Source organism: Saccopteryx leptura, chromosome 2 (assembly GCF_036850995.1).
Source record: "Saccopteryx leptura isolate mSacLep1 chromosome 2, mSacLep1_pri_phased_curated, whole genome shotgun sequence".
Lineage (NCBI taxonomy): Eukaryota > Metazoa > Chordata > Mammalia > Chiroptera > Emballonuridae > Saccopteryx > Saccopteryx leptura.
The window spans coordinates 346,556,959-346,580,074 of NC_089504.1; the positions used below are offsets into that span (position 1 = coordinate 346,556,959).

The 23,116-nt window shown below is 43.5% G+C and overlaps 1 protein-coding gene across 1 annotated transcript in view; it reads right to left on the reverse strand.

Moving 5' to 3' along the window:
- The window catches only part of CASC3 (CASC3 exon junction complex subunit), a 30,805-nt gene extending 10,803 nt beyond the window's left edge, over positions 1-20,002 (reverse strand). The window contains exons 1-5 of the mRNA XM_066364249.1: positions 19,678-20,002; positions 19,259-19,286; positions 18,907-18,944; positions 943-1,101; positions 703-854 (exon numbers count right to left, since the gene is read on the reverse strand). Coding sequence (XP_066220346.1) covers positions 703-854; positions 943-1,101; positions 18,907-18,944; positions 19,259-19,286; positions 19,678-19,908 — 608 coding nt within the window. The 5' untranslated portion in view covers positions 19,909-20,002. The remainder of the gene's footprint in view (positions 1-702; positions 855-942; positions 1,102-18,906; positions 18,945-19,258; positions 19,287-19,677) is intronic.
- Between the last annotated feature and the right edge of the window lie 3,114 nt (positions 20,003-23,116).

Genomic DNA, 23,116 nt, shown 5'->3' on the forward strand with positions numbered 1-23,116 from the left:
GAACAGGCCTCCCAAAAGCAAGAGTGAATCATAGCACCCCAGGGCATGCTGGGCTCAAATGCAACAGGAACAGAAATAAGAGAAGACTTCAGCACCTTGCAACATCTCTCTCCTACAAGGCAGCCTATGCAAGAACTCCATATCCCAGAGGCCTTGAGCCTCAGATCAAGCGTGGTCCTGAAAGGACAGGTTGTGGGTTCAATCTCTGGTCAGGGCACACGTGGGAAGCAGCCAATGAATGCACGACTGAGTGTAACAACAAATGAATGCTTCCCCCCTTCCCCCTCTCTGTCTCTCTAAAAAGAAAAAGAAATTAAGCCCTGGCCAGATAGCCCCGTCTGATGGAGTACTATCCTGGAGCGCAGAGGTTGCCAGTTTGATTCCCTGGACAGGGCACATACAGGAGCAGCTCCATGTTCCCATCTCTCTCTCCCTGCCTCCCTCAAAAAAAATAAAAAAATAAATAAATTAAATAATAATAATAATTTAAAAAGGCATTGGAAGTATAGGTGTGGTTCCCAGCTGCTGCACCAAGAGTTACCAAATAATCTAAGCCTCACTTTACTCACTTGTACAAGAGATTAATTCCTTAAAAATACTGCGAGTAGTAAGTGAAATAATACAAGTAAAGCACTTAGCAAAGTGTCTTACATAAAATAAACACGAAATACACACTAAATAGCAGCAGCAAGTGACTGTTACCTGACTTCCTCCTCCTGAGTTTGCCCTCGAAGATCATGCTCGAAGAAGAGCCCTTTCCGGGGAATGTATGCTGGGTTCTTCCGATCCTCATCGTCATCCAAATGCTTGGGGCCCTTCTTACCCACTTTGTTCTCCACAGGCTCCGTGCTCTCCTGGAGGACAAACACAGGACTCCTTACTCCCTCCAGCGCTGACAGCCCCTCTTCTAGCCCCAAAATGGAGCCTGTGGTGGGCACTGACCTGTCCATCCCCACTTTGCCTCTCTCCTGTCACAGTGCCTTTGGACTCAGACTTTTCTTCTCCCTTCTCTTCTTTTGCTGAAGAATTAGCAGCATCATTGGCTTCTGATTTCAACTCTACTTTGGAATTTTCTTCTTCGCTGTACTCCCCTTCTTCACCCTGAAAAACATTTCCCTGTCAGCTATGGAGGTAAGAGCTGGAAGGTGCATTTGAAAATTCTCCATCTGGCCCTGGCCAGTTGGCTCAGCGGTAGAGCGTCGGCCTGGCGTGCGGGGGACCCGGGTTCGATTCCCGGCCAGGGCACATAGGAGAAGCACCCATTTGCTTCTCCACCTCCACCCCCTCCTTCCTCTCTGTCTCTCTCTTCCCCTCCCGCAGCCAAGGCTCCATTGGAGCAAAGATGGCCCGAGCGCTGGGGATGGCTCCTTGGCCTCTGCCCCAGGTGCTGGAGTGGCTCTGGTTGCGGCAGAGCGACGCCCCCTGGTGGGCAGAGCGTGGCCCCTGGTGGGCGTGCCAGGTGGATCCCGGTCGGGCGCATGCGGGAGTCTGTCTGTCTCTCCCCGTTTCCAGCTTCAGAAAAATACAAAAAAAAAAAAAAGAAAAAAAAAAAAAGAAAATTCTCCATCCTTTAGGGAAACATTTTCTAAACAAACGTAAGAATTAAAAGCAAACATATAAATGTTCTTACTAAAATTTCTAGAGGATAAAAGCACAGTAAAAATAAAATCACATAAATAAATACATCCACATATACGTATACTTATATAGCTCGTTATAAGCTTTCCAGGAAGATATACAATCAACTGGAACAGTGGCAGCCTCTGGGAAAGGAGCCCAGGGAATATGGAGAGGCAGTGAAGTGCTGAGCACACAGGAGGAGCATAATCTGTGTTGACAATTTCTCTCCCTCTCCATGAATTGTCTCACAAACATGTAGTTAACTATACTGCAACTCAAGTTGTGAATTCTCTCATCTTGAAATGGCTTAGAACAGCGAGTCCCAACCTTTTAGATTATGTGAACTCCTTTTTAGGATCTAATATTTTCACAGATCTCGGAGACAACAGCTCAGTACAGAACCCACTGACTAAGAAAACAAAACTGCACTGCTCACAAATATTAGGGGATATTTTATAGCTTCATATTCATTTTGAAATATCCCCTAATTTTTGTGAGCAGTATACTACACATTTAACAGTACTGTAAAATAAATTTACACTTTAATTTTTATATACTCAGAATAGTAGTAGTATGTAAAGGGATATATATTTAGTTTATAGACAATGAGAGCTCAGCTAGTAGATTTGAAAACTCCTTGTTATAATTCCATGATTTCCCAAAGCACTTTACCTCAAGCTGGAAAACAGTGGCTTACATTTTTGATATCTTGATATGAATACTAAATTTTCCACAGCATGAGATGTTCCTAAACCAACAACTCTGTCCAAAATTAAATAATCAAAATTTTTCACCTGGGAAACCTTAGAGAACAAGTTAAAAATTCTACCTTGGGCCCTGGCCAATTAGCTCAGTTGGTTAGAATATTGTCCCGACAAACCAAGGTTGTGGAATTGATCCCTGATGAGGGCACATATGGGAAGCGACCAGTGAATGTACAGCTAAGTGGAATAACAAACCAATGCCTCTCTCTCTCTGAAATCAAATACTCAATGAAAAAAGAGTTCACCTTAAAAATGAAAAAACAGAGGCCCTGGCTGGCTGGCTTAGTGGTAGAGCATCAGCAGGACATGTGGAAGCCCCAGGTTTGATTCCCAGTCAGAGCACACAGAAGTGATCATCTGCTTCTCCACCTCCCTATCTCTCTCCCTCTCTTTTCCCATCCTGCAGCCATGTCTTGGTTCATGCAAAGTTGGTCCTGGGCACTGAGGATGGCTCAATGGCCTCGCTTCAGGAGCTAAAATAGCTTGGCTGCTGAGCAACGGAGCAGCGGCTTAGATGGACAGAGCATCGCCTGGTAGGGGGCTTCCCAGGTGGATTCCAGTCAGGGCACAAGCAGGAGTCTGTCTCTACTTTCCCACCTCTCACATAATAAAAAAAATTAAAAAAAATAATAATAAAAATTAAAGCCCAAGTGTTGTCTCCTCTCCACCATTTTTTCCCCTCTCTCGCCACATTGATTAGATAATCCTGTCTGTAACACAGAAAGTGGTGAGTCTGTCCACACAAAGGAGAGTCCTTAGGCCATCCTCTAAACAAGGGCCACTAGAAAAGATCAGGTAATAGGGGTGTGGATAATTCTAGGCAAAGAAAAAGGGCAGCTAAGGCTCGTTTACGCTAAGGGAAATTAGAATAAAGTTATTCTCATCTTCTTGTCCTCCCAGGATTTGGACCTAAGTTAGGCAGAGTTGTAGGCTAGGGAAGTAGGTTTAGAGATCTATGAAGCCACAGAAAAAATGGGTTCAAAAGAAGGTGGTCTAGTCCCCATTGCTGGGTTAACATATCAGGGTACTAACACACTTCTGCCACCTGGTAATCACATGTATAAATACTCTGTTCTCCTCCTGGGTGTGATACTTGCCCTGAACCAGACCCTTTTGTAACTGCAGACCCAGACTGGCCTCAGCAAATCTGACAGAGACTCACTGTGAGGTTCTGATGATGCAGGAAGCTCTAAGTTTATGCCCTTTTTTCAAGTAGTGCTGAGTTGGTCTAATTAAGTCCAGACAAGCCAACTAATTCCTCTTCCCCATTCTTCCTTGTTCAGCACCTGGGTACTTTGGCTTCTAAGTGTTTTGGGTTAGATTCTCAGAAAGGTGATACTGGTATGAAACCCACAGAATTGAGGAAGACTGCTTGATTCCACCCACACTATGAGAATCATTCCTTTACCCATAGTACCCTTGATTCTTCCCATTTCCCCTCAATCATAAGAAGTTTTCCCTCCTCTTCAGGTGGGGATAGGTGGGTGGTAATCATTAAGTTCTTTCCTCGATCCTATGTTCTTTGCAGGTTCTGAAGCTGAAAGTGCAAGGATCTTGCTTGGTGTGTATGTGACCTTAATTCCACACACTCTCTCTCTCTCTGACTAAACTCAAACATCTTAAAATAGTTTCAGCACAATTAATTGGGGAACTTTGTTTTATGCTCCAACTCCTCTGATCTGTGGTGGACTGTCAAATGAGGCAACTCTTTTATTCTAAATGAGAAACTAGTTTTGTTTCCAGGACAGGACAGAAAGACACAAATGGCACAATACTGAGAAGACTCCAAATTAGGAGTCAAAGCCTGGTCTAACTGAAGGCAAAGTGCTAGCCTAGGGTCACACTATTTGGCTGAGGGCTGACATCAAAACCCTTTTCGAGAGACAAACTCCCCTACTGTTGGTTCTACAACTTCAGTGAGCCCTCTTCCCAACTCAAGGCCTAATTCTCCCCTGAAGCAACTGCTTCCCTAGAAGAATTCTCACTGCTGAGCCTTTAGCTCATCTTCCACTCCCCACATATTTTGGAGTAAGGGGTGGAGTTAGTGTCTTCCTTGTTCTCAAAGTCTCTTCCAGATCCAACTCCTCCAACCTCATTTTAAACTCCTTCTCCTCTGGGCTTCCTATTACCTGGCTATACATCTATGCCTCTGCCTGAGCCCACCCTGTCATTCACTTGAAGACTTTAGCAATGAGTTGTCTTCACCTCCACTTCAGGCATCCATTTCCATGGCCACACTCCAGACCAGTTTTACCTGTTTGGACGAAAAAAGGGGGTCTATGGAAAGTAACCTCACACGGTGATCTGATCATAAATTCCTAAGTTAGCAGGTCATGGTGGATAGTCACACCTAAGACCTACAACTTCTTCAGTAAAAGGTTTAACTTTGCCTTAAGTAAGCGCTGTCCATTAGTTTTGAGCATGTAGGTTAACACACCTTTGAATAATCAACTACCCTCAAGAGAGCACATAATCAATCTTTTTTTAAAAATTCTTATTTATTGAGTTCAGTGAGCGAGGGAGAGAGAGAGCGAGCAACACTGAGCTACTCCTGTATGTGCCCCGACTAGGGATTAAACCAGCAACCTCTACCCTTCAGGTCGAAGCTCTAACCAACCAAGCCATCCAGCCAGGGCAATCAATCTTGTTAACTAGCCTCTAATCCAGGGGTCCCCAAACTACGGCCGCGGACCACATGCGGCCCCCTGAGGCCATTTATCCAGCCCCCGCCGCACTTCTGGAAGGGGCACATCTTTCATTCGTGGTCAGTGAGAGGAGCATAGTTCCCATTGAAATACTGGTCAGTTTGTTGATTTAAATTTACTTGTTCTTTATTTTAAATATTGTATTTGTTCCCGTTTTATTTTTTTACTTTAAAATAAGATATGTGCAGTGTGCATAAGGATTCGTTCATAGTTTTTTTATAGTTGGGCCCTCCAACGGTCTGAGGGACAGTGAACTGGCCCCCTGTGTAAAAAGTTTGGGGACCCCTGCTCTAATCCAACCCCTGCCATACTTTTTCCCACATTCATGTAATCTTCCTTACACTGCTTCCTTATTTTTTTTCTTTTTTTTTTTTTTTTGTATTTTTCTGAAGCTGGAAACGGGGAGGCAGTCAGACAGACACCCGCATGCACCCGACCGGGATCCACCCGGCACGCCCACCAGGGGGCAATGCTCTGCCCATCTGGGGCATCGCTCTGTCACTACCAGAGCCACTCTAGCACCTGGGGCAGAGGCCAAGGAGCCATCCCCAGCGCCCGGGCCATCTTTTGCTCCAATGGAGCCTTGGCTGTGGGAGGGGAAGAGAGAGACAGAGAGGAAGGAGAGGGGGAGGGGTGGAGAAGCAGATGGGCGCCTCTCCTGTGTGCCCTGGCCGGGAATCAAACCCAGGACTCCTGCACGCCAGGCTGACGCTCTAACACTGAGCCAACCGGCCAGGGCCCTTATTTTCACATGCAGAAAAGAAGCTACAAAACTGTTACTCTATAGAGCATTTGAGATCTTGCTTCCTGACATATGTCATCAGTTTGGCGCAAATAAATTCATAAAAATTCGCCATTTTAATTAAAAAAATTTTAACTTTATTGATTTGAAAGGGGGGAAGGGAAGGAAGGGAGGGAAAGAAAGGAAAGGAAGAAAGGGAGGGGAAGAGGGTAAGTTGGGAAAAGGGGAAAGAGAGGGAGAGAGAGAAAGAGGGAAGGAGGGAGGGAGGGAGAGAAAGAGTGACATCAATTTGTTGTTTCACTAATTTATGCATTCATTGGTTAGCTCTTGTATGTGCCCTGACTGGGGACTGAATCTGCAACTTTGGCTTATCAGACAATGCTCTAACCACCTGAGCTACTGGCCAAGGCAGCTTTCTACAGGTTTGAATGTTTCTTACCTCAAACTGCTATGCAGGTTTTTTGTTTTTTGGGTTTTGTGTTTTTTTTTGACAGAGACAGAGTCAGAGAGAGGGACAGGCAGACAGGAATGGAGAGAGATGAGAAGTATCAATTCTTTGTTGCGGCACCTTAGTTGTTCATTGATTGATTTCTCATATGTGCCTTGACCAAGGGGCTCCAGCAGAGTGAGTGACCCCTTGCTCAAGCCAGCGATCTTGGGCTCAAGCCAGCGACCATGGGGTCATGTCTATGATCCCATGCTTAAGCTAGTGACCTCACACTCAAGCTAGTGAGCCTGTGCTCAAGCCAGCGACCTCGGAGTTTCGAACCTGGGTCCTCTGCGTCCCAGTCCCATGCTCTACCCACTGCACAATGTGCTCAGGCTGCTATGCGTGTTTTAGAGTAAACCTGCTCCACTTTCTCCTACATGCACCCTGACCAGGATCCACCCTCCAACCCCAACTTGGGCCAGTGCTCAAGCACTGAGCTATTATTTTTCGTGCCTGAAGCTGATATGCCCCACGGAAGCATCCTCAGAGCCCAGGGCCATGCTCAAACCAATGGAGCCACTGGCTGTGGGAGAGGAAAGGAATAGGAGGGGAAGCAGAGAGTCACTTCTCCTGTGTGCCCTGACCGGGAATTGAACCCACAACGTCTATACGCTGGGCCAACACTCTAACCACTGCGCCACCAGCCAGGGCATAAAATCAATCAGTTTTAAAAAAAATGGACAACACTGATTTGGAACTCTGAGGTTGCTAGTTCAAAACCCTGGGCTTGCCTGGTCAAGGCACAAATGGGAGCTGATGTTTCCTGCTCTTCCCCCTCTTTCTCTTTTTTTTTTTCTCTCTCTCCCCCTCTCCTCTCTAAACATAATGAATAAATATAACCTAAAAAAAAAAAAAATGGACTAAGTATCTGAATAGCCATTTCTTCAAGAAAACATGCAAATTGGACTGACAAGCACAAGAAAAAATGCTCAACATCATTAGTCATCAGGGAAATGCAAATCAAAATGATACCATTTCACACCTACTAAGATGGCTGGAATAAAAGAATCAAGACTATAACAAGTGCTGTTTAGTACGTGGAGAAATTAGAATCCCCGTACATTGCTTTTGGGGATATAAACTGCTGTAGCTGCTTTGGAAAACAGTTTAGCAGTTCCTCAAAAAAACATTAAACAGTTACCATGACTCAACAATTCCATTCCTAGGGTATATATCCAAGAGAAATAAAAACAAATGCCCACACAAAAACTTGTATATTGTTTATAGCAGCATTATTTGTAATAAAAAAATAAGAGACAAACCAAATATCCATTGATGGATGAATGGATAAACAAAAGGTGGTATATCCATACAACGGAATATTATTCAACCAGAAGAAGGAATGAAGTACTGATACATGCTACAATTTGGAAACTTGCTAAGTGAAAGAAGCCAGTCACAAGACTCCACATATTTTATGATTCCATTTATATTAAAGCCAGAATAGGAAAATCTCAGAACCAGAAAGTACACCTGTGGTTGCTTAGGGCTGGGAGGGATGCAGATGGAGGAACTGGGGCAGGGAGTAATACTAAAGGGTACAGAGTTTCTTTCTGAGGGGATAAAAATGTTCTGAAACTGAGGCAATGGCCACATATATCTGTACGTATACTAAAAACCATAGAGCCTGACCTGTGGTGGTGCAGTGAATAGTGCTGACCTAGAATGCTAAGGTTGCTGGTTCAAAACCCCAGGCTTGCCCAGTCAAAGCACATAAGGGAAGCAACTACTACGAGTTATTACATCCCTCTCCCCTCAATGCCCCCCACTCACCTCTCTCTAAAAATCAGTAAAATCTTTAAAATCTATAGAATTCTATATTTTAAATGGATAACTTGCATGGCATATCAATAAAGTGGTTTTTAAAAAACCCTGCCTATTATTCCTGTTCTTATCAGTTTTCCCCTTACCCTCTTACTTACAACTTAAGATATCCATTCCCTTGATCTTCCCACTTTCTCCCTATCAATCCAGTCCTTTTCAACATTTACTTTCCCCTCTCTATATTCCATGGCCCATTCATTTCAATCACTACTAACATTCTCAATTCCCTTGTCATTCCCATGTGCCCAAGACTAGACAAATTCAAAAATCTCTTCTCTATAATTACAATGAAAGATACTTCCCTGTCATGATCCTATTTCTTCTCATGTACTCAGTCAAGAACACCAGTACACTTATTACCTACCCCCTTCCCTTTCCATTTACTCTTCTTTCAATCTTTAACCACACTTGCATTTCCAACTTTAAAAAGTAACCACCAACCCTCTCTTAACATCATAGACTTCTTTCCAGCTATCATATCTCCAGCCTCCCCTTCACAGTCAAGTTTCTTTAGCCGTGGCCAGATAGCTTGGTTGGTTAGAGAGTCGTCCCAAAGCACAGAGGTTGCTGGTTAGATCCCCGGTCAGTACACATATAGGAAGAAATCTATGTTCCTGTCTCTCAAATCAATTTTAAAAAGTTAAAATAAAATAAACATTAAAAAAAGTTTCTTTAAAAATTTTTCTTGAGGCCCTGGCCGGTTGGCTCAGCGGTAGAGCATCGGCCTGGCATGCAGGGGACCCGGGTTCAATTCCCGGCCAGGGCACACAGGAGAAGCGCCCATTTGCTTCTCCACCCCCCCCTCCTTCCTCTCTGTCTCTCTCTTCCCCTCCCGCAGCCAAGGCTCCATTGGAGCAAAGATGGCCCGGGCACTGGAGATGGCTCCTTGGCCTCTGCCCCAGGCGCTAGAGTGGCTCTGGTTGACACCCCGGAGGGGCAGAGCATCGCCCCCTGGTGGACAGAGCGTAGCCCCTGGTGGGCGTGCCGGGTGGATCCCGGTCGTGCGCATGCGGGAGTCTGTCTCTCCCCGTTTCCAGCTTCAGAAAAAATACAAAAAAAAAAAAAATTTTTTTCTTGAAAGATTCTGGAAAAATTAGAGTAGCATAATTTTTGATCTCCTAAACTCTATGTGTAATGAGAGCTTTGAGACTGCAAAATCAAAACTCTTCTGACAACATTTACAATATTAGGTTATAAGGTAACCCCAAGACCCCAAAATATATGCACATAAGAACAAAGCACCAATAGCCACAAGACCTGCATCAGATTGGTGTCAGTGCCAGAGAAAGCAGAGAAGTAAATAGACCTGAGAACAGGAGAACCCTGAAATAATCAACAGGTATGCAATAGAAAGCAAAACTGAGAACAGTTGAAACTAGGAGGGATTTTACTGTCTCTGATAGTATGTAAGCAAGCATAAGAATCCTGCAATAAGGAGGTCTGAATGAGACTAGAGCAGTATAACCCCCCTGCAATCTTGAAACTGACCTGGCTACCAAGGCTCCTTCCTAGAATAGGGTCCCACACTGAAGAGAAACTGTTGAGAGGAGAATCATATTGAGCAGAGAAAGGATAAAAGAAATAAAGGAAAGAGAAGGTCCAAAACAAGTTAATAAGAGGAATAAAAGCAGAAAATATAAAAAAGCAAGCCACTATATATTTCTTAACAAGAAAACAAAAGCTTTATGATGTTAAAAAAATCTATTCTGAGCCATTTCTAAGACATGAGAAAAACTAATTTTATATAAAAATCAACAGAAAAATAGAGCTCAAATCCCAAATAAAATTAGTATGAGAAAAAAAATAGCATTCCTACAATGAAAGCATGCCAGAAAGATATGCACATATCAAAATTATAACTTCTATTTCAAAATAAGCAAAAAAGGCATTAAGAAAATTAATTACATAAGGCATGAAAGAACAATTTTTTTTTAAATCTCAAAAATGAAATGAAACAACCCAGGAAGGCATTGGAAATTAAAGAAAAATCATTTCATATACAGTCTTAACTAGAAGGAACACAAAAGTGAATAAACAATGCCATAAGAATACTAAAAGGAGAAAACATTTTAAAAATAAAAAAGAAATGAAGAAAAAAATAAAAAGGATTATACAGAATGGGCTAAATATTGAAGACAGACTAAGACTATCTCATTTTTGTGAACACTGACCCAGAATGACCAATACCAAGAAAATTCTAATAGAATTACTGGACCTTAAAGAAAATATCCCGAGAATATCTACACAAAAACAGCAAGTGATTTGTAAGGGAAAGAAAATTAGGTGATCATCAGTTATGCTGAAGATAAAATCTTTGGCTCACACTGTTTCCATGAATCTGAAAATACCATTTGCAGGAAATGGAAAGGACAGAGGGGGCATGCTGAATTGAACCATGAGTAAGCAACAATCAAAATCTTCTCAACAGATAAACTGTAGGAGAAAAACAAGGGATGAAAAACTAACCTGTAGATTAAGAGACAGATCAAATTTTAAGAAATAGGCAAGACTGCCTAATCTGTGGTGCTGCAGTGGATAAAGTGTCAACCTGGAATGCTGAGGTTGCCGGTTTGAAACACCCTGGGCTTGCCTGGTCAAGGCTCTTATCAGAAACAACACTGCGAGTTGATGCTTCCCGCCACTACCCCCCACCTTTCTCTCTCTATCAAATCAATAAAATCTGCCTAACCAGGCAGTGGCGCAGTGGATAGAGCATCAGACTGGGATGTGGAGGACCCAGGTTCAAGACCCCGAGGATGCCAGCTTGAGCATGGGCTATCTGGTTTGAGCAAAGCTCACCAGCTTGAACCCAAGGTCGCTGGCTTGAGCAAGGGGTTACTTAGTCTGCTGAAGGCCCGTGGTCAAGGCACATGTGAGAAAACAATGAACTAAGGTGTCGCAATGAAAAACTGATGATTGATGCTTCTCATCTCTCTCCATTCCTGTCTGTCTGTCCCTATCTATCCCTCTCTCTGACTTTCTATCTCTGCAAAAAAAATATAAATAAAATCTTTTCAAAAAAGAATAGGCAAAACTAAAGTGTAGCATCTAAGTATATACAGTTAGTAACCAAGAAGATAAGCAAGCAAAGAAGAGATTACTATGAAAGTCAGAATATAAAATCTTTTTCTCTAATCTAGACAAGCACAATCCCAGAGGGCTTTCTGTGACAATGAAAAAAAAAACACATGTGGATAATGAATACATAAAACATAGCTATGAAAACTGAGGAACTGGCCTAACATATGGTGGCACAGTGGATAAAGCATCAACCTGGAACACGGAAGTTGCCAGCTGAAATCCTTGGTCTTTCCTAGTCAAGGCACATACAGGAAGCAACTACTATGGGTGGATGCTTCCTGCTTCTCCCTTCTTTCTCATTCTCTCTTTCTCTCTCTCGCCCCTCTCTCCAAAAATCAATAAATAAAATCTTTACAAAAACCTGAAAAAAATCAAAAAGCTAAAATTTAACTTGTTTAATTAATTTAAATAGCCGTATTTGGCTGCTAGCTACCACAGGTTCCTTAATTCACCAGTCCTCTCTGGAACCTCCTTCTCTTATGGTCTTATTCTTAGTGAATACCACTATTTATCAACCTGGGCATCTTTCTGACTCTTTTTTATTTGTTTATTTATTTTAGTATTTTTTCTGAAGTTGGAAACGGGGAGAGACAGTCAGACAGACTCCCGCATGCACCCCACCGGGATCCACCGGGCACGCCCACCAGGGGGCGAAGCTCTGCCCACCAGGGGGCGATGCTCTGCCCCTCCCTGGCGTTGCTCTGTTGCGACCAGAGCCACTCCAGCGCCTGGGGCAGAGGCCAAGGAGCCATCCCCAGCGCCCAAGCCATCTTTGCTCCAATGGAGCCTTGCTGCGGGAGGGGAAGAGAGAGACAGAGAGGAAGGAGAGAGGGAGGGGTGGAGAAGCAGATGGGCGTTTCTCCTGTGTGCCCTGGCCGGGAATCGAACCCGGGATTTCTGCACGCCAGGCCGACGCTCTACCACTGAGCCAACCGGCCAGGGCTATTTTTAATTTTTATTTTCTTACTGATTTGAGAGAGAGAGAGAGAAGAAAAACACTTATCTGTTGTTCCACTTATTTATGGGTTCATTGGCTGATTCTTTTCTTTTTTTTTCAAAATCTTTTTTATTTATTCATTTTTAGAGAGAGAGGAGAAAGAGAAGGGGGAAGGAGCAGAAAGCATCAACTCCCATATGTGCCTTGACCAGGCAAGCCCGGGGTTTTAAATCGGTGAACTCAGCGTTCCAGGTCAACACTTTATCCACTGCACCACCACAGGTCAGGCTGATTTTCTTTTTTTTTTTTTTTTTTTTTTTTACTTTTCCAAAGCTGGAAACCGGGAGGCAGTCAGACAGACTACCGCATACGCCCAACCGGGATCCACCCGGCACGCCCACCAGGGAGTGATGCTCTGCCCATCCAGGGCGTTGCTCTGTCGCAACCAGAGCCACTCTAGCGCCTGGGGCAGAGGCCAAGGAGCCATCCCCAGCGCCCGGGCCATCTTTTTGCTCCAATGGAACCTCGGCTGCAGGAGGGGAAGAAAGAGACAGAGAGGAAGGAGGGGGGGTGGAGAAGCAGATGGGCGCTTCTCCTGTGTGCCCTGGCCGGGAATCGAACCCCGAACTCCCACACGCCAGGCCTTGGCTCTACCACTGAGCCAACCAGCCAGGGCCGATTCTTTTCTTTAAATAGTTTGTTTCTCATATGTGCTTTGACTGGGTAAGCCCAGGGATTTGAATCAGTGATCTCAGCATTCCAGGTCGATGCTTTATATACTGTGCCACCACAGGTCAGGCTCATTGGCTGATTCTTATATGTGCCCTGACCCAAAATCGAACCCACAACCTTGTCACATCCGGACAATACTCTAACCAACTGAACTACCTGGCCACGGGTGACTCTTTAATTCAGACTTAATAATGAACCAATAAAGTTCTGTTAAGCCTTCTTTAAGGCAGTGGATAGTGTCGGCCTGGGATGCAGAGGATCCAGGTTCAAAACCTCAAGGTTGCTGGCTTTAGCGTGGGATCATAGATATGACCCCATGGTCGCTGGCTTAAAGCCTAAAGTCACTGGCTTGGCTAGAGCCCACCCCCCACCCCCCGTCAAGGCAAATGAGAGAAAACATCAATGAACTAACATGCTGCAACAAAGAATTGATGCTTCTCATCTCTCACTTTTCCTGTCTGTCCCTGTCTATCCCTGCCCCTTTCTCGTGGGGGGGGGGGGGAGGAAGTTCTGTTAAAGCTCTTGCCAAGTAGCTCAGTTGTTTAGAGCATCGTCCAGATGTGCCAAGGTTGTGGGTTCAATCCTGGGTCAGGGCACATATAAGAATCAGCCAGTGAGCCTGACCAGGCGGTGGCGCAGTGTATAGAGCATCGGACTGGGATGTGGAGGACCCAGGTTCGAGACCCCGAGGTCACCAGCTTGAGCGCGGGCTCATCTGGTTTGAGCAAAGCTCACCAGCTTGGACCCAAGGTCGCTGGCTTGAGCAAGGGGTACTCGGTCTCCTGAAGGCCCACGGTCAAGGCACATATGAGAAAGCAATCAATGAACAACTAAGATGTCACAACGAAAAACCGATGATTGATGCTTCCCATCTCTCTCCATTCTTGTCTGTCTGTCCCTATCTATCCCTCTCTCTGACTCTGTAAAAAAAAAAATTAAAAGAAAATAAAAATTAAGTTCTGTTAATACCATATAAATATCTCTTTAATCTGTGTCTATGTCTTTTTTATTAGCTTTATTTACTTATTTATCTTTAACTTATTGATTTAGACAGAAAAGGGAAAGAGTGAGACACAGAAACATCAATCTGTTTCTGTATGTGCCCTAACCAGGGATGGAACCAGCAACCTCTGTGTATTGAGATGATGCTCTAACCAACTGAGCAAGCCAGCCAGGGCCAATCTGCCTATATCTTACCAATCCCAGTGCCATATCCCTTCTTTATCATACCATCATATTCCTTGAACTAGCCTAACAACTTCTTAACAGCCGTAACAGCTCTTCCTACCTAGTCTTACCTGATCCTCAATTCAGTCTTCACACTCATGCCTTCAGTAGCCTCTCTTTCCTATTAGGATAACATCGAAACTTACATATAAAATGGGGAGTTGCTATAAATTCAAAATCACCAAACCTCCCCGAACACTCAATACTGCTTGGCAGGCTTTCCAGTGTTTCCAGTCTCTACTGACTACTGCAAACATCCCTCACCCCAAAAATCTCTCATCTCCCTTTATTCCTCACAACTTCACCACTGACTTCAGAGAAAAGTCACAGTCATCACATCAATCACCATTCTGTCAATCTCATAACCTAAATAACTTTCAGTTCTGTCCACTTCTGTTTTCACTGCTTACTTCCACAATAGCTTTTTTCAATTGAACTTTAAAGTGAGAAAGACAGAGGCAAGAGAAAGATGAGAAGCATCAACCTGTAGTTAGTAGCTTCACTCTAGCTCAGGGGTCGGGAACCTTTTTGGCTGAGAGAGCCATACAACGACCCGTGTAGGTTACGCATTATCCAATAAAAATTTGGTGTTGTCCCAGAGGATAGCTGTGATTGGCTCCAGCCACCCACAACCATGAACATGAGCGGTAGGAAATGAATGGATTGTAATACATGAGAATGTTTTATATATATATATATTTTTTTAATTTTATTTATTTATTTTTTACAGAGACAGAGCGTGAGTCAGAGAGAGGGACAGACAGACAGGGATAGACAGACAGGAACAGAGAGAGATGAGAAGCATCAATCATCAGTTTTTCATTGCGACACCTTAGTTCACTGATTGCTTTCTCACATTGCTTGACCACGGGCCTTCAGCAGACTAAGTAACCCCTTGCTCAAGCCAGCGACCTTGGGTCCAAGCTGGTGAGCTTTGCTCAAACCAGATAAGCCCATGCTCAAGCTGGCATCCTCGGGGTCTTGAACCTGGGTCCTCCGCATCCCAGTCCAACGCTCCATCCACTGCGCCACCGCCCTGTCAGGCGAGAATGCTTTATATTTTTAACGTTATTATTTTTTTTATTACAGATTTGTCTGCAAGCCAGATGCAGCCATCAAAAGAGCCAGACCTGGCTCGCAAGCCATAGGTTCCCAACCCCTGCTCTATCTGTTCAATGACAGGTTTTCATATATGCCTTGATAGGCATGGGGGGAGGGGAGTTAGGAGTGGTCAAGCCAAGCCAGTTACCCCTTGCTCAAGCCAGCGACACGGCACTCAAGCTGGTGCACCCACGCTCAAGCTGAGGAGCCCTCACTCAAGCCGGCAACCTCAGGGTTTTGAACTCACTGCACCACCACAAGTCAGACTACAGTAGCTTTCTTAAATAACTTTTCTGTCTCCAATCTTGCTCCCTTCAGATCAACTTCTCCCACTGCAGACAAAATAATTGTTATAAAAATAACAATTGTTACTGTGCATAAGTATCAACCTGGGTTTTGTTAACATATAAATGTCTGAGTCTTCCTCCCCTCTGCAAGATTCTGTTTCAATAGGACTGGACAACTGGATTTTCTGATGCAGATGCTACTTGGATCTGACAAACTCCGCTTTAAAATTTAAGTCTAAACATATCACTCTTACTTAAAACCGTTTGTTATAGCCCTCATCAGGTAGCTCAGCGGGTTTGTGTCATCCCAATTTGCCAAGGTTGTGGGTCTGATCCCCAGTCAGGGCACACACAAGAATCAATTGATAAATGCATATATAAGTAGAACAACAAATCGATGTTTTTCTCTCTCTCTAAATTATCAACTTTAAAAAAAAAACCTGTTATACAAAAAAATAATAAAATAAAAATAAAAACCTGTTTTATTTTTCACTTTCTTAGAATAAAATTAAAATACTTTTGAACCTGGCTTATAAGGTACTTTAAGATTTGGACTCAGCCTGATCTCTGGCGGCGCAGTGGATAAAGCGTCGACCTGGGAACACTGAGGTCGCCGGTTCAAAACCCTGCACTTGTCTGGTCAAGGCACATATGGGAGTTGATGCTTCCTGTTCCTCCCCCCCCCCCTTTCGCTCTCTCTCCTCTGTAAAATGAATAAATTTAAAAAAAATTAAAAAAAAAAAAAAAAAGATTTGGACTCAGGCCCTGGCCAGTTGGCTCAGTGGTAGAGCATCAGCCTGGCGTGCAGGAGTCACAGGTTCAATACCCGGCCAGGGCACACAGGAGAAGCACCCATCTGCTTCTCCACCCCTCCCCCTCTCCTTCCTCTCTGTCTCTCTCTTACCCTCCTGCAGCCAAGGCTCCATTGGAGCAAAGATGGCCTGGGTGCTGAGGATGGCTCTGTGGCCTCTGCCTCAGGCGCTAGAATGGCTCTGGTTGCAACAGAGCAGTGCCCCAGATAGGCAGAGCATTGCCCCCTGGTGGGCACGCCGGGTGGATCCCGGTCGGCGCATGCGGGAGTCTGTCTGACTGCCTTCCCGTTTCCAACTTCAGAAAAATACAAAAAAAAAAAAAAAAATAGAAGAAGAAGATTTGGACTCAGACTTACCACTTACTACCAGTAATATATACACTAAACTTTTTACATCCTCCAACTCATCCTGCAGTCCATCCCTTCCAGACCTTCTTCACAGTGTTTCCCCGTTTAGAAAACTACACCTGGCTATCTTCTATTCATCCTTCAGTTCTCTATTCTAACATCCCATCATCCTCTAAGCATTTCCAAACACCCTATCTCAGTTAGCTGTCGCTGCTACGTGCTCCCAAAGCACCCTATGCTTCCAATATCGTGGCACTTACTAAACATTATTGTAATTACTTGCTTAATGCCCATTTCCCCCTGCTGACCCAGAGTGTAAATTCCATGAGGGTAGAACCATGTCTGTCTTTTATCCAGGGCCTATATACTGCTGGCACAGAGCAAATACTCAATAAAAAGAAACAAGTAAGCCCCTTCATGATGTGCCCCTTGCTCACTAATTTGCCTTTATTTCCAGTATTCATCTTGTCCCAACAATATTCCAGCCACACCAAACTACTTCCAAGTTTCCAAATATTCCATCTGCTGTCCAATCTCTGTACTTTCATGGCTGTTGTTCTCTCTACTTAGAACTTGGTCTGTCTGGCTAACTTCAATTTACTCTTTTCTGACTGCCTAAGAAGCTTTCAGTACCCAAGAAATAACACCTTACTTAACTCTATCCTCCAGCACAATATTCCTATTCAATTCCTATGACTACCTGAATGTTACCTGACTTCCTTACTCATAAGCTTTCTAAATTTAGAAATTTTGTTAAATGTTCACTGTTGCATCTCCAGGGCTTAATGGAAAGTCTAATAAGTAGTGACAGCTCTATAAAATTTATAGAATTTAATAGAAAGTCTAATAAATAATGTTTCTATAAAACTTAAAGAGCGAACCTTTGATCCACAATCCAATTGCTCCTGTATATAACACCCGCAGGAAACAGCCATTCTGATGGCATCTCTAATAGTTTATTCAATTAAAACAGGTAAGCTCACAAAAGCCTAGCTTAGGGAAACTTTTTCCTAAAGATAGCAAGAGGTCCTGGCCAGGTATCTCAGGTGGTTAGCGCATCATCCCATAACATCAAGGTTGCGGGTTTGATCCCTGGTCAGGGCACATAAGGCAAGCAACCACTGAACACACAACTAAGGCACAATTAAGTGGAACAATGTATGAATGCTCCCCCCCTTCCTCTCTCTCTCTCTCACTTGTTCTAAATAGCAGTCAGAAATAAAAAAGAAAATATAAATAAAAGATAGAAAAAGTCCCATCTATAAACAGGGATGTTTCTGACACAAATCACTCAGAATCCTTTTGTAGTCTTCAGATATACTCAGAAAAAAATACCCAACTGGCTGGCTTCACTATCTAGGCAGCATAAAATGAAATGTCACATGCCCTATGAAGGGCTTCAGGATGTTCTCATTCTCTTACTTAGAACCTTATTTTCTTCAGATAGGGTGAAAGCTGACTACATACTAACAATGTAACACATGTGGTATGAAGCTACTTGCACAAAGTTTCCCTCACTCCAACTGAACAAGACCTCTTAATAGTTTTTCAAAAGCAAAAATGTAGAACACACATGAGGAGTATGAGGACATGGTACTTTTGAACCACAGGTGTATACACGTTTTTGTTTTTTTTTCTTTTTTTTTTTTACAGAGAGTCAGAGAGAGGGATAGATAAGGACAGACAGATGGGAACTGAGAGAGATGAGAAGCATCAATCATCAGTTTTTCCTCATGACACCTTAGTTGTTCTTTGATTGCTTTCTCCTATGTGCCTTGACCACAGGCCTTCAGCAGACCTAGTGACCCCTTGCTCAAGCCAGTGACCTTGGGTCCAAGCTGGTGAGCTTTGCTCAAACCAGATGAGCCCACGCTCAAGCTGGTGACCTCGGGGTCTCGAACCTGGGTCCTCCACATCCCAGTTCGACGCTCTATCCACTGCGCCACCTCCTGGTCAGGCAAGTGTATACATATTTTTAAAATACATTTTCCAAAAAACATGTATATAGCCCTGGCCAGGTAGCTCAGTGGATAAAACAACAACCTGCAGCACCAGAGGTCACAGGTTTGACTCCCCAGTCAGGGCCTGTACAAGAAACAGTCCATGAGTACACAACTAGGTGAAACAATGACTGGATGCTTCTCTCCCCCCCCCACCTTCAATGTTAAAAAAATGTATGTATGTATATATGAAATAAAATACATTTCCCAAAGGAGAAAATAACTTATCATACTTACTTCTGAGTCTTCTGCACTTTCATAATCCGAGAGAACAGCTGGAAAAAAACCAAAAATATGTAATGAAAAATAGGTAACAGAAATTATTATAATTACATTTCCTGACAGCTTGCTGTGGGTCAGGCTAAAATTGTCATTTAATTCTGGTATCAACCTAACAGGCAGATAAAACTGCAATTTCCATTTACATAACTTGCCCAAGATCATCGTGCTAAAACATACGCTCTTTAGCACCATGCTGCAAAGACTTTGTAGCACCCTCCCCCAAATCCGAAACAGCCTGAGAAGATGTCAACTGCTGGAAACATAACCTGAGCTTTTGGGCAAAAGGACTCATCACGATGCTACTCACCATCACCTTCGATTCCATCTTCACTCTCCTGAAGGAAAGGAGAAGTCATGTGTTAGTTCTGTGATCTCCAAAGAGTGGAGAGCTGAAGACTCAAGACAAAATGGTTAAAAAGGGAAATGAGGAACGGCATATCTTTGATCAAGTAGCATCCGAGGCAGGTCTGGTCTCTTCACCTTCCGCCCCACTTTCTGAATAAATATTTGCTGTCTACCCGCAGCGGCTCTGCACTCCTTCCAGAAGCACCGAACCCCTCCCCTTCCCTTGGGGCTCCGGATGTAAACCGCACAGAATAGCTGTCTTCTACTCCAACACAATACGCCTCAGCATCTACCACCAACTCCCAGCCTCCCATCATCACCTACACCCCGCCTCCTGGCCCGCAAACCACCCGCCCCGGTCCCCCGCCCGCGCGCACTCACACACTCAGACTCTTCAGCGCTCTTGGCCCCCCCGCTCTCCACCCGCCGCAGATGCAGGGCCCCGACTCGGCCTCCGCGCTGAGATGGCAGAGAGCCGCTGCCGCCGCCTCCAGCACCACCACTGAAGCCCCCGCCGCCCCGCGCCTGGGAACCGCCGCTGTCTGAGCCGGAAGCACCAGACTCTTCGTCTTCTGTGTCCTGCGAAGCGCGCTGCCGCCGCCGATCCGCCATCTTACGGAGAACGGGCGCTGCCAGCCAGTTCCCTACGTACGCCCGTCGCAGGGGCTGCCGGGAGACTGGAAAGCTAGTCCCAGCATGCTTCACGAGCGGCACTAACCGCCCTCTTTTGGGAGTGAGGGTTCTGGGGGACGGGCCTGGCACCCTGCGGCACGTTTGCGAGCGAGCGGGATTACGTAAGTCGGTTACGTGAGGGGGCGTGTCGTGCCCCTGACTTCCCCTGGGAAGGCTCCCGGCGAGGGGAATCTGCGTTTGGGCAGCCTCCTCAGGCTTCTCTCCCGGCCATCTTGGGCTTGAGTGGAAGGCAGTGACTTGTCACAGCTTCATGGGAGTAGTTTCGTGGGGGTTTTTCCATTTCTCTCTTTTAAAAAAAAATGTAAATTTATTGAGTTTTAGATTCCTCTTTTTATGCATTCATTGATTGATTCTTGTATGTGCCCTGACCAGGATGAAACCCACAACGTTGGCATATGAGGATGATGTTCTAATCAATTCAACTACTTAGGCAGGGGTCTTTTTCCATTTCTCGTTTCTGCATAAGTTTAAAGCAAATTATCTTATTGCATTTGTTTATTTGGTAAAATCACGAATCAACGTAGACCTCTAAAGTTGCTGTGCTGCATCAGATTTGCCATACCATTTCATTTTAAGCAAAAAGGTGAAGGAAAAACCAGTTGTCTGCCATCAAGCCAAAGGATTTAGTGTTGCAGCATTTTGGGGGTCACATTTCCTTTCCCTCTTCATGAGCCTCCCCACCCCAATCGTGATCATCTCTCCCTAAGTGCAGGGTGATATGATACAAGCATTACCAAGATGTTAGAACTGATTTTAAAAGAAGACATGATTAAGAACAGGGATTGGTTCAATATATTGACCTGATTTTCTTCTTGTTAACAGATGAGGGAATGCTTTGATTTTGGCAAGGCATTTGTCAACAATGAAAAAACTCAGTATACAAAGTGGGGAGAACCTGACCAGGTGGTGGTGCAGTGGATAGAGCGTCGGACTGGGACACAGAGGACCCAGGTTTGAGACCCCGAGGTCACTGGCTTGAGCACAGGCTCATCTGGTTTGAACAAGGTTCACCAGCTTGAGCCCAAGGTTGCAGGCTTGAGCAAGGGGTCAACTGGTCTGTTATATTCCCCCAGTCAAGGCACATATGAGAAAGCCCACAATGAACAACTAAGGAGACTAAGGAGCTGCAATGAAGAATTGATGCTTCTCATCTCTCTCCCTTCCTGTCTGTCCCTTGGTCTCTGTCAAAAAAAATGTGTTCTAAGTTATTAGTGTACCTACCTACAAGAGTACACATTAATAATATACATATATCAAACAAAGGTCACTGTAGCACAAGATTCTGTCATGTGTAATAGCTTTACAAATTACATATGGCCGAGGATCCTGATGCTTACCAAATTTATAGGCAATATGAAACTAGAAAACATACTGAATGTCTTGAGATAGAATCAGTATCCAAAAAAATACGGTACCTGGTTAAACAAGTGACCAAATGTGATAACAAGTAAGTCCAACTCCAAAAACCAACTGCCCTAGTTCAAAATGGAGGATGTATGATTTAATGTTAAAAAAAAAAAAAAAAAAAAAAGACCTGGAGGGTCTTACTAATCATGAAGTAACTTGATGCAAATAAGGCTGCCAAGTTTAGTGTCTAAATAAGAAAAATGATAGTCCACCACTTTGTCTTTCAGTTGTTTGGTCTGGGTTCAATTTCTAAACAGACATGAACATATTGTGTACTCATCCAGAAGAAACTGAAAAATTCAAAATCCTTTATTTTGAGGAACAAGTGTAATCTCTGAAGATTTACCATGAAGAGAAGAGTTGGGATAGCCACAGGAATCTTTAATCCCTTGTCTATGATGAAAAGGAATTGACTTTTATCACCCTGGAAAGCAAAGCAAGAACCCATCAGTTTGTTATAAGAAGTTAGATTTTTGTCAACAAGGAAGAATTTTGTAACATTTTTAAAAAATGTATAAAATAATAATGAAGTATTGGAGCAGAATCTGGAATTCATTTGTCTGAAATGTTGTCAAGGGGAAATCATGTATTAGAGGCCAGACTAGATGACCTCCAAGGTCTTTTCAACTTTGAAGTTTTATTAATTTAGACACCATGCACCAAGTATTCTATCCTAAAATTTCTTGTTTTTTAAAGTTGCCAATTATGTTTAAGGAAGAATACAGAAAAAGGATGAAACATACATTGTGCTCATACACAAATAGAAGTGAATACCTTTAATAAAAGGGAAAATGGTGAGTTTTTCTATTTTGTGAAATAGATTTTCCTTTAAAATCTATAAACAGAATTGTTTAATGCTTCCCAATAAAATAAATTGAAGCAGAAGTTCAAAAATTAACAGCCACAATAGTTTATTTACAATTGAACTCTTTATAAGATATTTACAAGACAACCAATTTTACACATCAGAAATGGTATCAAAAGTATGAATTACAACACAGACAACAATATGAAATGGGCTTAAAACAAAGCTGAAGTGGACAGACAAGCAATTTCTTTTTTAATTTATTAACACTAGCTTAAACTTTGTTAAAGAAAGAAACAAAGAACTATGTTTTAGGAGAACTGCAGGGCCTTCAGTTGAAGATTGAATTTCACAGTGTTGTACCCCATGTAGGGAAAAAAATAAGACTAATTTTCCCCCCACACTCTAACACACTGTAATTTTTCTCTTGGAATTTTGCTATCTACTCTCCAACCTCCTGTTCAATAAACCTCAACACATCCAAATCAAAGGAGAATTGACCTAGAAGAGGGGACAATAAAATAAGAGGTTCTAGGAAGAGGGAGAACCAAGGAAATAGAATCCACTTAAGTCTGGCCAGATAGCACCTCATATCTATTCCTCTTAACTCTAGCTCAAGTTCAGAATCTGGGGAGTCCCCTGGGTGGGGTACAAACAAAAGGTTAATTTGCTAACCCATATCCAAATTAGGAATCCAACAAATGCTGAAAATCAAGAAGAAACTTATAGGAATTCAGGAACAAGGTAAAGAAACACTGGTCTTTTTTCTTCTTGGACACATTATAAAGAAACATAACATAGATCAGAGTAGGAAAGCTAAACAGCTTGCTGTGTTAAAATGACAGCAAACAAAGAAAATCTGGCCCAGTTTTTCTAGAAATCTCCTTCGTCTCCTTAAGGTGTGAGGTTAGAGCC